Source organism: Carettochelys insculpta, chromosome 8 (genome assembly GCF_033958435.1).
Source record: "Carettochelys insculpta isolate YL-2023 chromosome 8, ASM3395843v1, whole genome shotgun sequence".
In the NCBI taxonomy this organism is placed as follows: Eukaryota; Metazoa; Chordata; order Testudines; family Carettochelyidae; genus Carettochelys; species Carettochelys insculpta.
The window spans coordinates 42,191,778-42,205,865 of NC_134144.1; the positions used below are offsets into that span (position 1 = coordinate 42,191,778).

The 14,088-nt window shown below is 43.9% G+C and overlaps 1 protein-coding gene across 1 annotated transcript in view; it reads left to right on the forward strand.

Moving 5' to 3' along the window:
* Nucleotides 1-5,056, forward strand: part of FAP (fibroblast activation protein alpha) — a 64,124-nt gene extending 59,068 nt beyond the window's left edge. Inside the window, exons 23-26 of the mRNA XM_075001183.1 lie at nucleotides 1,692-1,756; nucleotides 2,589-2,661; nucleotides 2,937-3,010; nucleotides 4,723-5,056. Of these exons, the coding sequence (XP_074857284.1) occupies nucleotides 1,692-1,756; nucleotides 2,589-2,661; nucleotides 2,937-3,010; nucleotides 4,723-4,824 (314 nt within the window). The 3' untranslated portion in view covers nucleotides 4,825-5,056. The remainder of the gene's footprint in view (nucleotides 1-1,691; nucleotides 1,757-2,588; nucleotides 2,662-2,936; nucleotides 3,011-4,722) is intronic.
* The last annotated feature ends 9,032 nt before the right edge of the window (nucleotides 5,057-14,088 follow it).

Sequence of the window (14,088 nt, forward strand, 5' to 3'; positions counted from 1 at the left end):
TGCTTTATGTAAGGACATCACAGCTTGATCCATTGTTACCCAGAATGCTCCACCTTCCCTCTCTGGGCAAAGTTATTGGAAAAAGTGGTATTGCATCAACTGCAGTTTTATTATGATTCTGCAGATTTCCTGATTCCTGGCTCCCCAAGATGAGCTACGGTTGTGCACATGGCAGGTAGATGGGACTAACCTGGACATTGAGGCCGTGTCTACATTGGAGAGTTCTGTTGACAGAAGGGGCCTTCTGTTGAACGAACTCAGGGAACGTCTATACTCATATGGCCTTCTGTCGACAAAGTCTCGACAGAACGTTGCATTTGCCTCGACAGCATTATCCCTTCTAGGCAATGTCTACACTAGAAGCATCTGTCAACAGAAGTTACTGTCGACAGAGAAATCTCACAGCATTCTGTCGATGGATTGCATCTATGCGCAACTTGCTCTGTCGACAGACAGCTGCCAGGCTGCACTACCCTCTGGTACCAGAAAGCGGAATGGCAGCTGTGCAAAGAGGGCTGCCCGGCAATCAGAAGCCATCTCTGTCGACAGACGTGGCTACACTGCACTTTTGTTGACAGTACTCTGTCCAGAGATCATTATGCCTCAAATTTTTGAGAGACAGTACTGTCGAGGAAAATGCAGCACTCTGTCAACAAAGTCTCAGAAGTGTGCAGATGCTCACTGAGTTATGTTGACAGAAGGGGCAACAAAACTCTGCAGTGCAGACCCAGCCTTAATGGTGGTTCAGCCACTGAAAAATATGGGACCCTGACATATTCATGTGCCATTCACAACTAGCATCTTCCAGTTTGTGGATCCCCATTCTCCTGAACTGAGAAGTGCACACTACTATAAGCAACTACATAACAAAAAAAAAAAAATCCACATTTCATCAAGCAGCCTGGCAACCACAGAAGATCACTTGTAAAGGTGACCTGAGCGAGCCCTTAAGCAGGAAAGTGTTCCAGATGAAAATCTCAGATGCAGAAAAGTTTGCTGTCAGCTATGTCCCTACCTCAAAGACTAAGTAAGAAAGCAAAGAAACTGTAGCATCTGGTGTCCATGAAAAACGGGCAAATAGCTTGTGAATTGGGTTTTATACTGCAGCCTATGTCTCCCATTCTCCCACAGTGGCTGTGCATATCCATTGACCAGGAAGTGTCACCAGGATGGAATCCTAAGGCACTCTTTCTTGCTTCTGAATGTAAAGTTATGGGTTGGTTACAGTAAAGTGCTTTAGCGTATCTCTTGTGTGTCCCCTTGAAGCTGTTGATGTATTGTGGGTTATTCATGGTGTTGATTCCTGGAATTTATCCTACTACATAAAGTAATCTTAGCCTTTGTCTGTGGGACTGGCTCTTCCAAGTAGACTGCCAAAGCTTTGATAGCTCTCAGATCATGGTACATGACATCTGTTTGCTCAGCCCTTTTCTCAGGTAACTCTGGGTTGGATATTTCTGCAGAGGCAGATAAAGTGGTAGTATGTTTATCAATTCACCTTCAAACATGATTTTTGTATGTAGCTAGTTATAGTGTTGTGTGAGTTAGCCAGGAGCTACAGTGATGGATGCCACAGAATTAGCTTAAAGCAGGAAGTATAGGAAGTTTAATGTATTTTAAACATAACTAGTAATATTCAACCATTAGATGTAAATATATTCTGTCTACAGCTCTCTTTTTTTATATGATAGCATCAATCTACACAGAGCGATTTATGGGTCTGCCAACTGAGTCAGATAATCTCAAACACTATAAGGTGAGAATTCTCTTCATTGTGTTTGTTTTCTTCGTATTTAAAATCACATTAGCAGGGAGGAAAGGTGTAGTGGGGAAGAGAAATCATCTTCTAGCCGTAAATATTCAGTGTTTTAGTGTATTTATTCTCCCATTGGAACAGACAGGGTTGGGTCAGATTGTGCCTGCTACCTTCAGCATCGAGGTGGGGATCCCACTAGGGATGGGTTTAAATGATGATGGTTAATGGCCATTGCTAGGACCACTTGGCGTAGAGGGAAAGCTGCTTAATACTGAGTGAGCTCTGGGGTAAAATGACACTAGGTAATAGCAGTATTGCCACTCAGTGAGGGCACTTGGTAGTTCCTAAGGGTTAAACAGAAAATTTCCATTCTTTATTCCCCTGATTCCCTCCACAAACATTCATACCAGTTGGGAAAACATTTAGGGCCTGGTTCAAACCCTACTGAAATCAGTGGAAAGTCTCTCATTGACTTAATTTAGGCTTTGGATAAAGCCCTCAAAATTTATTTCCCTACACCACCCAAATGGCAGAAACTCCTCATCCCAGATTCCTCCAATATAGCACTTTGGTACAGATGGGTAGCACTGTGGCCAGATAGTGAGATGGGGCAGGGGCCTGAGGTTTGTGTCTTGTGGCCCTGGCAAAACCTAGAGACAATAGCTGGATTCCTTTCCAAGTCCAGATGGTAATAAATAATCACTCGTGTCATTAGAGTGCCAGTTTATATGATGATTCAGTTCGTTGTATGCTATGTAACGAAAGCCTTTTACCTTCGTGACTAAGTGGTCTAAACTGCAGCCACTGAAGTGTTCATTTTCTCCCTGAACAGAATTCAACTGTGATGGCAAGAGCAGAAAATTTCCAAAACGTGGAATATCTTCTCATCCACGGAACAGCAGATGGTGAGGTTTACAAAAGGCAGTTCCAATACTGCACCATGACCTCTTTGTTTGAAAAACGTTAAACATCTTTCGCTGACTTTGATTAGGGTCAGTAATTAGATGTTTAATCGATTTCCATGCAGTATATAAAGTGTTGCTTACTCATTGTTAGTAATATCAATGGCATCATCCGATAATAGACAGACTAAACTTAATGAACTGTAGCTTTACTCTATGTGGTATTTACCAGATTTTTATAACCACTCTTTCCCTTTATATTCTGTTCCTTTTTCCAGATAATGTACATTTCCAGAACTCAGCACAGATCTCTAAAGCTCTGGTTAATGCACAGGTGGATTTCCAGGCAATGGTAGATAACAGACTATTTGTCCTGTTAAGCATTGGTTTGTAATTCCATTAACACATTCCTCTTACATCTGGGCACATTTGTAAGAAGTTCATTTTAGCACAGTGAATCCCACAGAGTAGCTTGTGTACCTGGGTTGGTCTGGGGAACTTTTGCTGGTAGCTATAGAAAACTGGTTGGCCAAATGAGATTGGCTCCCTGCTCCTTCTTTCCAGCTGCTTCAAAAGGAGGGTCAGGTTCTTCTTTGCAAATAATAGCTAGGGAGCCTGGAAAAAAGCACATGGAAAAAGAATGAGCAGACAGCCTGATGTCTCTTCTTGAGGTTGTTTCTACCTAATAAAGAGAGAGGGGAATTAAGAGCTATCTTCAAGGCCCTTACATTCAGAAACAAAGATGAAGGATCTCAGAGATGAGAAGCTGTTGTATAATAGGACCAGAGGGAGAAGAGACCAAACTGTCAGGGAAGCCTACGCAGGGTAGCAGGAACAGAGACAACAGAACAGACAATAGGGTGGAAGGGATGAATGAAGAGTGAAAGAAAGCCAAATGGACAAAACGTTTATTGCATCAATGTCAGGTTCTGCTTCTTCTATACCACTTACACATGAGCGAAAGTCAGATGCACCAGCCTTGTCCCTGGCTTACCTCTGGCCATGAGCTTTCACACATGTAAGTGTACAGGCAGTCTCCATCGCTCTGGGGTTTGTGGCACTCTTTAAGTGTGTAGGCCATTGTGTGGACTCCAGCTATCCTGCCTTCCCACTGATTAAAGCGAAACAATGCTGCATCTGCAGAGAAGTGAAGGCCCTGGCATAGCAAAATGGATTCCAGAATGTCTTTATGACATCTGGCTGGAAATAACATAAGGCAAATTGTCCTATTAAAAATAAGTGAAAATAAGTATTGCTCTGCCAAGGCATCACACAGTCTGTGCTCTCAAGATGCTGTCCATAATGCCTAGGGAACTGATATAATGCTGAAGATTTGGACAGAGCTTCTCAATTTTTAGGGGAGGGCTGTTTAACAAGAGCATAATACTGCGAGCCAGCTCTGTGTTCTGAATACTCCTCCTGCTAAGAACAAGCAGCACAGGCCAGGGATTCTTGTCCCTGAGGGCATCTTGGAGGTTTTTGGTATGGCTTGATGCAACTAACTCACCAGGCAGCTACTTTGACTCCCATCATCATCATCACTGCCCTTTGTGCCTACTGACACATAGGGCAGCTTTTTTCTTTATGCTATTTTCATAACCAAGGGCTCTTTTTCTAGGTCAGTGTTGTTAGCCCTGAGCCAAACCCCCGATCCTGGAAGATCGGTGTGCATGCTTAGTCTGGCTCCTCCCCCTTGACCTTTCCGGTTTGGTTGAGCCTACCGGGAGCACTGAGCTCCTGCCAGCATAGCTCCTGGGATCATAAGAACATTCAAGCTGCCCCACCTGAGAAGGCACATACTAGTTTGATTCCCGTATCGCAGATTATATAGAATCATTCCCATGTTCAATGAGAATTCAAATATAATGAAAACTGATCAAAAATTAACACAAAAAGAGCAAAACATCTAACAAATCATCCATTTGCCTTTGGGAGGCGCTTTGCATCCAATATGGGGCTGTAATAATAATGAAGATTAAGCTTCTGAATTGTTTACTTATTGTAGGATAGAGAAATCAAGTATGTTTTTGTTTTTTGTTTTGTTTTGTTTTTCTTCTTTTTCAGTGGTACACTGATCAGGACCATGGAATTCCAGGCCTTGCAAGTAAACATCTTTATACCCATATGACCCACTTCCTCAAACAATGTTTTTTCTTGTCAAAGTAACAAAGGTATTCCCATCACAATGAAGCCTCTTGTGCATCACTGAGAGCTACAAGTACCTTGATGTGGTGTAGTTATAACTGCACAGGTTAGGCATATTCTGCAGGTGGATTAATAATTAAATATTAAGGTACTTTTAATTCAGAGTTTACAACTGTTGTTTGTACTGTGTATTAGCAGATAATGTACCACTACAGGTTTTGGCACATTTAACACCTGCTTGTTAAAAAATAAAACTGGAATTTAAAATGAAATGTATGGTTATTGTCATTTTGCATAAAACTCATGTTCTGGATTCTGGTTCATCTTCCAGAGATAGATGCTCATTTGGGAAGAAGACCTAAAGCCAAATGACTAGGCTTGCTTAGCAGTATTAACAGTTGAGAGAGCAATGTGATTTCCTAATTAATGTCCCAACCATAGTAAGTAGGAGCAAAACCTATTGTTGAGTGAATCACACAAGTTTTGGAATTGCAGTTTGTATAATTATCCTGAAGCTTAAATGTTTGTCCAAAGTCTGGTCGGTGTTGGTGGGTTTGGAATCCGGTTCCTGACATGAGCAAGGTCAGTAGCTTGGTGTTTCTGGTCTTCATCTGGGCTGAAATGAAAACGTTCACTGATGCTTGAATTTTTTAAGTTTATCAAAGCTGTTGAACCTCAAACCAACTTTCAGTTTGGGTTCAGATTAAAGAGCTGGAGAAGTAGGCTCAGTAGTTATTTAATTCCAACAGCTGTTTCCACTCTTATCCAGAATTTGCTAGCCATATTGCATGTATCCAGCATCCACATCAGTGACAGAGGCATCCTTTTCATGAATTTCAAAGGTCAATTTTATTCCAGCACTACCCATCTCCTCTCTTGGGCTTCCATTTTACAGATGGGCAACTGGGGCACAGAGTTTCCCAGGTCACACAAGAAGTCCACAGTAGAGTAAGGAATTGAATCTGGATCTCTTATGTCTCAGGCTCATGCCTCAACCACTGGGCCATTCTTCTTTCCTGATAGCTAGATAGCCTCCATCAAATTGCTAATGTAATAGAAACACTGAACTGAATCTCAAGTGCCCTTCAGTCAAAAATGAAATAAACCATTCAGTCTTTTCTCGCTTTGCTTTCAATTAATGTGACCCCACTTAAAACAGACTTTTTAAAAAGATAGCCCAATACTAGTTGGCCCCTGATTCATCACTGTGTGACTTCAGTTTAACTGCACTGAAATCAGTATAATAGATATTGCCCTGTGGAGACTCCAAAAGGTTTGGGCCCTGATTTGCTTTCAAGGTGTCAGAGGATGCTGCTTGGAAAGAGTCCTTTTACAGTGTGTGGTTGTGGGAAACATCATATCACCTTTCAAAACACACCTAGTCCAGTTCTAGAGGATGTTCCAAAATCAACTAAATAAAAAGATGAAAAATGGAATCTGAGAGGAAAAGTGAAGTGAACATGGCAAAGAGAAGCTAGAAGGCTAATACAACTATTTACAGATACACAAAGTGATGTTATAAAGATGAGTGGCATTGATAATCCATGAGAACGGAATCTGGAATAATGGAAAGGAGACAAAAGGAAAACTTTAAGGTAAATATTTAGAAAAAAAAACCTCTAAATTCACACTTCCTGACATGGGCGAGATCACTATCATGCTATCCATTTGATAGGTCTTGTTGTTATGAGCGTACGTAGCCTGGCCCAGTAGATTCATTCTCTATCTTTGGGGTCTCAGCACTTCCACAACAAACAAACAACAAGAAAAGGCAACTATAAAACAGATGCTAAGAATGGGTTTGAAATTGCTACCGGTGGGGACATTTGAGCCCATGGCTAAGCTATTCATCTATCAGGGAATTAAATCAGTCTTGTCATGATGAAGGGAAATGGACAAAATATGCTACCAGAGGCGCAGTGCAAACAGAATGATCTGTGATCATACTTGCACAGGAGTTATGATATTGTATCTGAGACAGGTGCCATCAAATGTCTTTGACAGTAGCCAGTGCTTGATATTTTAGACAATGGTGCAAAAAATCACTGAAGAAGATAGTTATGGAACAACCTTGCCATAGGGCAAGCTTTTCTCTAGCCTGTCTGCTATTGCCTTAAATTTCTTTGTGGGAAAGCAAAGGCCTTAATTTGATTAAACTGACAAAAATGAAGGATTTGTCCAATGGAATTAAAAGGTGGCTGTAACCTTCTGTATAACAACTCCCTTTTGTTTTGTGGATGATGGTGATAAAAAATCTGATTTTCCTTTATATGAAAGCATTTTTTCAGAGAGAGAGAAATCTTTATGCAAATGTTGTTGCCAAGCTGTTTGTAATGGTTAAATTATACTTTGATGGGAACTCTTCAGAAAATAGTTCAGTTAAGGTTTTTTTGGAAACACTACCAATTAAGTGATGTTAATGAGCTTTTTGTTGGTAATATAATTAAAATTCAGCTGTTCTAATTGTAAAAAGGAAAAAAAATGATAGCTCTGAGAAAGTTAATAGTAAAATAAGCAAATATAACATGAAGCAGGGCTAATTAAATGGTGATTATACGAGCCTTTGTGAGCGTTCTACTGACAACAGTACATTCGATAATGGGGTGATCTTACAAATGAGGAATACAAGTGAGCTGAATTTATTAGGGCTTAATTCTCAGCTCTCTTACAGATGTGTAACTCCAAAGAAGCCGCTGTAAAATCGGCGTGACTGAGTAGGGAATCAGTATTTAGGCGCCTAAGGATCCAGGTAAATACCTACTGCAATTTTCAAAAGCACCTAACTCCCATTGATTGAAATGGAAGTTAGATACCTGGGTACTTTTAAAATTCCACACAGCACTTATCTGTATCTTGGGCATCTACATATCTTTATAAAACAGTCCCTCTGGTCTAATGTTGGAAGTATAGCTAATGAAATTATTCCGATATAATGAGTCGATGGAAACTGTGTAAGGTACGAAGCCAGAAGCACTGGCAGGGATGGGGATACCTGGAGAGTGTTAAGAGGTGGTGTAGACAGATGTATGAAATAATGTTTACAAGGGGGTTAAATTGCCTGGTACAGGGGGTCGGGAATCAATAGACTTGCTGGGCCTAACTCCGCACTCCTGGAAGAGCTCAGGTGGAAGGGACGGGGGTGGGAACAGCCAGCCTTCAGCACCCCTCCGCAGCACACCAAACTGATCCCTTCATCCCCTCAGCCAGCCCCGCGAGTTGCATGGAGCACACAGCACAGCTTTCAAGTGGCAGCTTCAGGGGCCCAGGGCTCCAGCCACTGCCACAAATCCTGGGCCCTTTTGAACTGCAGGGCCCCGGGACAACTGTCCCGTTAGCCCCCCACAGGTCAGCAGGCCTGGCTGCCTTGCTAACCACTCCCGCTGGTTGCATCACTTCGTTACTCTGATTTGTAGCAGGCTAGTTCAGTCAGAGGTAGCCTGGGTAGGTTTCCTTGAGCTGGAAATCCCACCCCCAGCTTGCAGTGCAGACATACTCAGTTATTTAAACAAGGCTGCTAAGTCACCAGAGATGGAGCTTTAGAGAGGAAGTGAGCAGACTCTACTGTTTTATTTGTACTGAGCAGAGAAGTTCTTGTTCTGGGAAAAAATCAAACACTTGATTCGATTGTTTACCGTTCCAGTTCCCCTGCAGATGCTCTGCTTGTGTGATTAAACAAATATGGTAGCAAAACAGGTGCTGCTTCAGTTCAGTGGCTTAAATATTTCACATACAGAATCCACACATGCACAGCCATAGTTCCTCTGGCCATGCTCCAGTCCCATGCTCTCTCCTGCTCCCTGCCCCTCACTCCACACTGTCCAGGCCACACAGGCCTGATGAGCATCTCTCCCACACCTAGCTCTTCTTTTCCATCTGTAACCCCCCATGTGCACTAACCCAGTGTGAGGTTATTCAGCATACGGGAAGCCTTGTGATTTCTTACACAACAGAGAGAGACTAGGCCTGAGGCTCCTTGGTCTGGTCTGTGTTGCGTATTAATGTGTGTGTAGTACCTCAGACCAGACCCACTCAGACAAACCACCAAGAACAGGCTTTATTCTGTGGAAAAAAACACAAAACAAGATCACAGTTCAGCAGCCCCTCTTCTCTGCCTACAGCTGCACGCTGCATCCAGCTCAGTCTCTGCTGAGATCCTGCTGGGGGCAGAGGGCAAATCCTGAGAAGTTCTCCCAGCATGATGCAGGTTGTAGTTCCCAGGACTGCTGCTGAAGCGCACTGGCCCTTGGGCTACATATCCAAACTGGAACTTCACCAGTTTCTCCGTGGTGGCCTTTCTGTGGCTGCAGGACAAGCATAGAGAAAAACTTCACTGAAAAGGTCGAGTGCACCACCAGCCAAGCCTCCAGGCCATGGTTCAAGCTCAGAACAAATGGAATCAGAGGGAAAGCCAACTTCATATCACATTCAATATTTGCCAGTTTCTCAGTCAAGCTCAAGTTACAGGGCAGACCTGTTTATTACATTATATAGAGCTATGTAAACATTTTGTGTTTAATCTGAATAATTTATCAGATTTGCTGACGGTACTGGTGTTACTTTCAATTATACACAAAATGTAGCATAACTGGTGCACATTGGGCCAATTCCTCCGATTGTGGAAATTGCTTCTGCTCCATTGATTTGACATACCAATTTGTAGCATCAGGCACCATGGCCCATTGCATAGGTGTGATACTTCTGCTCACTGAGGGCCAAACCCCAGCCTTGATGCATAGAGCCTAACTGGAGCTGCCTGATGTTGCCAGGTTCCAGGGCACTACAGTTTTGCATGTAGCCCGAGAGGGAAAAAATGTCTCCTTCACCAAAAGGCGTTGCTACTCTGTGAGGTGTCGTTGTGACTGGGGGAACAATGTCACGCAGGTTATGGACATATGCTGTGTCTCTGACACCCACAGTGGGAGTTCACATCCTCCCTGACTCAAATCAGCAGTGGATCCTTAACCAGTCACACAGACAAGTCCTGGCTGACAAGTCATGGGATGGAAGAACACCTCCAGGCTATTGTCATGAAGTGGAGACATGTTTGCAGCCCATTCCCCAAGACAGAAATACCACCATTATTCATGAAGTGTGTTTTTAATAACAATAATGGTAGAAAAACAGTCACAGAAAGGTCACTGGAATGTGCTGACTAGGTTGACAATAATTTGATATTAAAAAGTTTATTTTTTATCAAAAATCAAATTGTGATGATCAACTTCCTTGAAAGTGTGCACTTTAGAAAATTCCAAATGCCTTGACTAAATGCACTGGAAACATACCTGACACAGTTCTGTAATTTTGTTTGCCCACGGCTCACACATTACATACACTTGCACTCATACACAGATATACAGGCCCTCCAACAGAGGTGAGCAGTTACCCTGGGCCCTTTAAATTGATACTGAAGCCCCCAGCCCAGCTCCTACTGCCTTCGGCCCCACCCCTCCTGGGAGCACACAGCAGGCCCCTTCCCCACCTTGCACAGGACCCCAGTAAGTCTGTCGGCCCTCCTGCAAATATACAGCTGCATGCTTTTGCTTCCTTCCTGTGAAGTTGCTTTCTTAGCTGGGTCTACACAGAGACATCCTGCTGGCTGCTCATTAGCATATTCTCATAGCCACACAAGATCTCGCTGCCAGCAGAGGGTGCTACGGACAGTAAACAAGCCCTGTAGATGCGCCTCTGCTGGCAAAACCCCACCTCTGTCACCAGCCCCTTATGCCTGAAATCAGGGAGGGGTTGCTGGCAGAGGCACATCTTTACAGCCTATTTACTGCCAGTAGCACCCTCTATGAGCAGCGAGATCTTGCGCAGCTATGCTAATGGCCATGGGAAGATGCTAATGAGCAGCGATTTGCAATTGGGAGACTGCTCATTAGCACACAGCTGATGGTAGGACATCTCAGTGTAGACCCAACTTTATTTATAACTCAAAACATATTTGTAATTAGATTATCACAGAGAGGTTGTGATAACTACATACTTTTATGTAGCAAGTTGCCAAACCAGGTGCGTTCAGTTGTTCTGTTTCATAAGCATTTAAAATTGCCATACTGTAAATAGAAAACTTTATTTTTTACACCAGAGAATAAATAGGACTAAACAAACAAGAAGAAAAGAACTGCCAGGATACTGTGGAAGGTAAAATTGTATTTCTTTCTGCAGGAGATCTGTGTATCTTCCAACTAACAATAAATAAAAAGCAGTCAAGTAGCACTTTAAAGACTAGCAAAATAGTTTATTAGGTGAGCTTTCGTGGGACAGACCCAATTCTTCAGACCATAGCCAGACCAGAACAGACTCAATATTTAAGGCACAGAGAACCAAAAGCAGTAAGCAAGGAAGACAAATCAGAAAAAGATAATCAAGAGCCGTGTCTACACGTGCACGCTACTTCGAAGTAGTGGCACTAACTTCGAAATAGCGCCCGTCACGGCTACACGTGTTGGGTGCTATTTCGACGTTAACATCGATGTTAGGCGGCGAGACGTCGAAGCCGCTAACCCCATGAGGGGATGGGAATAGCGCCCTACTTCGAAGTTGAACGTCGAAGTAGGGCACGTGTAGACGATCCGCGTCCTGCAACATCGAAATAGCGGGGTCCGCCATGGTGGCCATCAGCTGAGGGGTTGAGAGACGCTCTCTCTCCAGCCCTGGCGGGCCTGTATGGTCACCGTGTGCAGCAGCCCTTAGCCCAGGGCTTCTGGCTGCTGCTGCTGCAGCTGGGGATCCATGCTGCATGCACAGGGTCTGCAACCAGTTGTTGGCTCTGTGGATCTTGTGTTGTTTAGTGCAAGTGTGTCTGGGAGGGGCCCTTTAAGGGAGCGGCTTGTTGTTGAATCCGCCCTGTGACCCTGTCTGCAGCTGTGCCTGGCACCCTTATTTCGATGTGTGCTACTTTGGCGTGTAGATGTTCCCTCGCAGTGCCTATTTCGATGTGGTGCTGCGCAATGTCGATGTTGAACGTCAACGTTGCCAGCCCTGGAGGACGTGTAGACGTTATTCAGCGAAATAGGCTACTTCGAAGTAGGCTTCACGTGTAGATGTAGCTAAGGTGAGCAAATCAGAGTGGAGGGGTGGGGGGGGAGGTCAAGAATTAGATTAAGCCAAGTATGCAGACGAACCCCTATAGTGACTCAGAAAGTTCCCGTCCTGGTTTAAACCATGTGTTAATGTGCCGATTTTGAATATAAAAGCCAGCTCGGCTGTTTCTCTTTGAAGAACTGTGGGAAAGTTCTTTTTCAGTAACACACATACCATTAGGTCATTAGTAGAATGCCCCATTCCATTAAAATGTTGACTAACTGGTTTGTGGATCTGGAGTGTTTTGATGTCTGTTTTGTGCCCATTGATCCTTTGTCTAAGGGAGTTAGAAGTCTGTCCAATACACAAAGCATCTGGGCATTGTTGGCACATGATGGCATATATGATGTTAGTAGAGGAGCATGAGAAAGTGCCCGTGATTCTGTGAGTAACCTGGTTAGGTCCAGTGATGGTATTTCCAGAGAAGATATGTGGACAAAGCTGGCAGCAGGCTTTGTTGCAAGGAAAGGTTCCAGGACTGGTGTTCCTGGGCTATAGACTGTGGCTGTTAGTGAGGATACTATTCAACTAACAATAAATAAAACTCAACATGCAGTAATGTAATGTCAGGAGCAATCCATTGCAATTGGACTATCTATATCGGGGTGACCAAACTATTTACACTGGGCTCCGTTTTTCAGCCCTGCGATTAGCTGCCCCTGCAACCTGTGGGCAGACCACAGAAAGGGACGTGGGAGGGGCACTCAGGAAGTGGGTGGGATGCTCAGGAAGCAAGTGCTAGGGGGCTCCAGCGGGTGCCCCAGTGGAGTAGGGGTGCTCAGTGGGAGGACCCCAGGAGAGTACCAAGGATACCTTACCAAGGGTACCTTACCAAGCCTGGAGCTTGCCAGTTTTCCCTGCTACTTGACTCAGGGCCTCCACACGTTGTGATTGGCCCTGGCCCAGTGGTGGGTTGCGGGGGTGGGCATTCACTTGGCAACAGCAGTGTCAGAAAGCAGAGTGCTGGCAAGGCAGAGGAAGCTGTGGGGATGCGGGGGAGAGCCAATTAGACTGTGCCCCCCCTTAAAAAAATGTTGCACCCCCCCCCCAGACACACTTTGGACTCCTTTAATCTATATATGCAATGCTGGTGCAGGAGACTGACAAAAGGCCTCCTGAGCTCCATCTGCTGTCCTGCCTTGGAACTGCAGAAATGCCGGCTGGTGGTGCTCACAGAATAGAATAGCATGAAGGAGAGAGACAGCCTCCTGCTGGACCTAGTTTCCCATTTAAAAGCTAATTTTAATGGCCTTCTGTCACCATGGCTAACAATCATAAAATCTTAGTCCAGAGCAGATTTTTGAAAGCACTGGGGCAAGGTAGGCCAGGCACTTTAGTATTAGTGGGGTTCCACACAAAACATGGATTTGGGTTTTGCAGGTTGTACAAATACTTAATTTGTCTTCCAAACATCTTGATGTGGACACCACAGACCTGCTTCATTCGGTCAGTGCTGAAAAGGACTGGTGCCTTGCATTAGTTTTGAATGTGTGCGCTGTGAGAGAGCAGTGGGTGAGGAATTACAGAGCTATTCACACACCTTTCAGACAAAAAAATCTGAAAAGCCACAGTATGTCTCCTATACATATACTATTTTGACTCATGTAAATACATAATCCTAATCCATATAGTGAATCAGGTCTTGAAACCATTTTGGACTGGTGGGAGCTAGAATAGAAAGGTAAGGGGAAAGAGGAATGAGAAAGAGGGAGACTAGGAAGGACATTGATGAAGAGGTATAAGAAGCGATTGAGGAAGGCAAATGAGTTGATGTTGGGTATGGGCTTGAGTGGCGCTGAGCACTTAACTTTTAAACTTCAGCACTGGAGGCATCACGGAGGCTGTGTCTACATGATAACATTCCTCTTTCAAAAAAGGCATGCAAATAAGGGAAATTGGACATGCAAATGAGGCACAGCTTTACATATCTGAAACCTCATTTGCATATTTTTCTTTTGAAAGAGTTTCTTTTGGAAAAAACAGCACTGTAGGCACAGCTCTTTCGAAAATAAACCCCATCTTCAAAAGAGCCCTTCTTCCTTAAGGTTAGGAAGAAGAGTTCCTTCTTTTCGATTTGCATGCCTCTTTCAAAAGAGGAGTGCTAGCGTAGACGTAGACGTAGATGTAGAGAAATCTTACAGGGAACTTGGATCTCAGTACACGGATCCTGTGAGTGGAGCACTGCAATAACTTCACAGG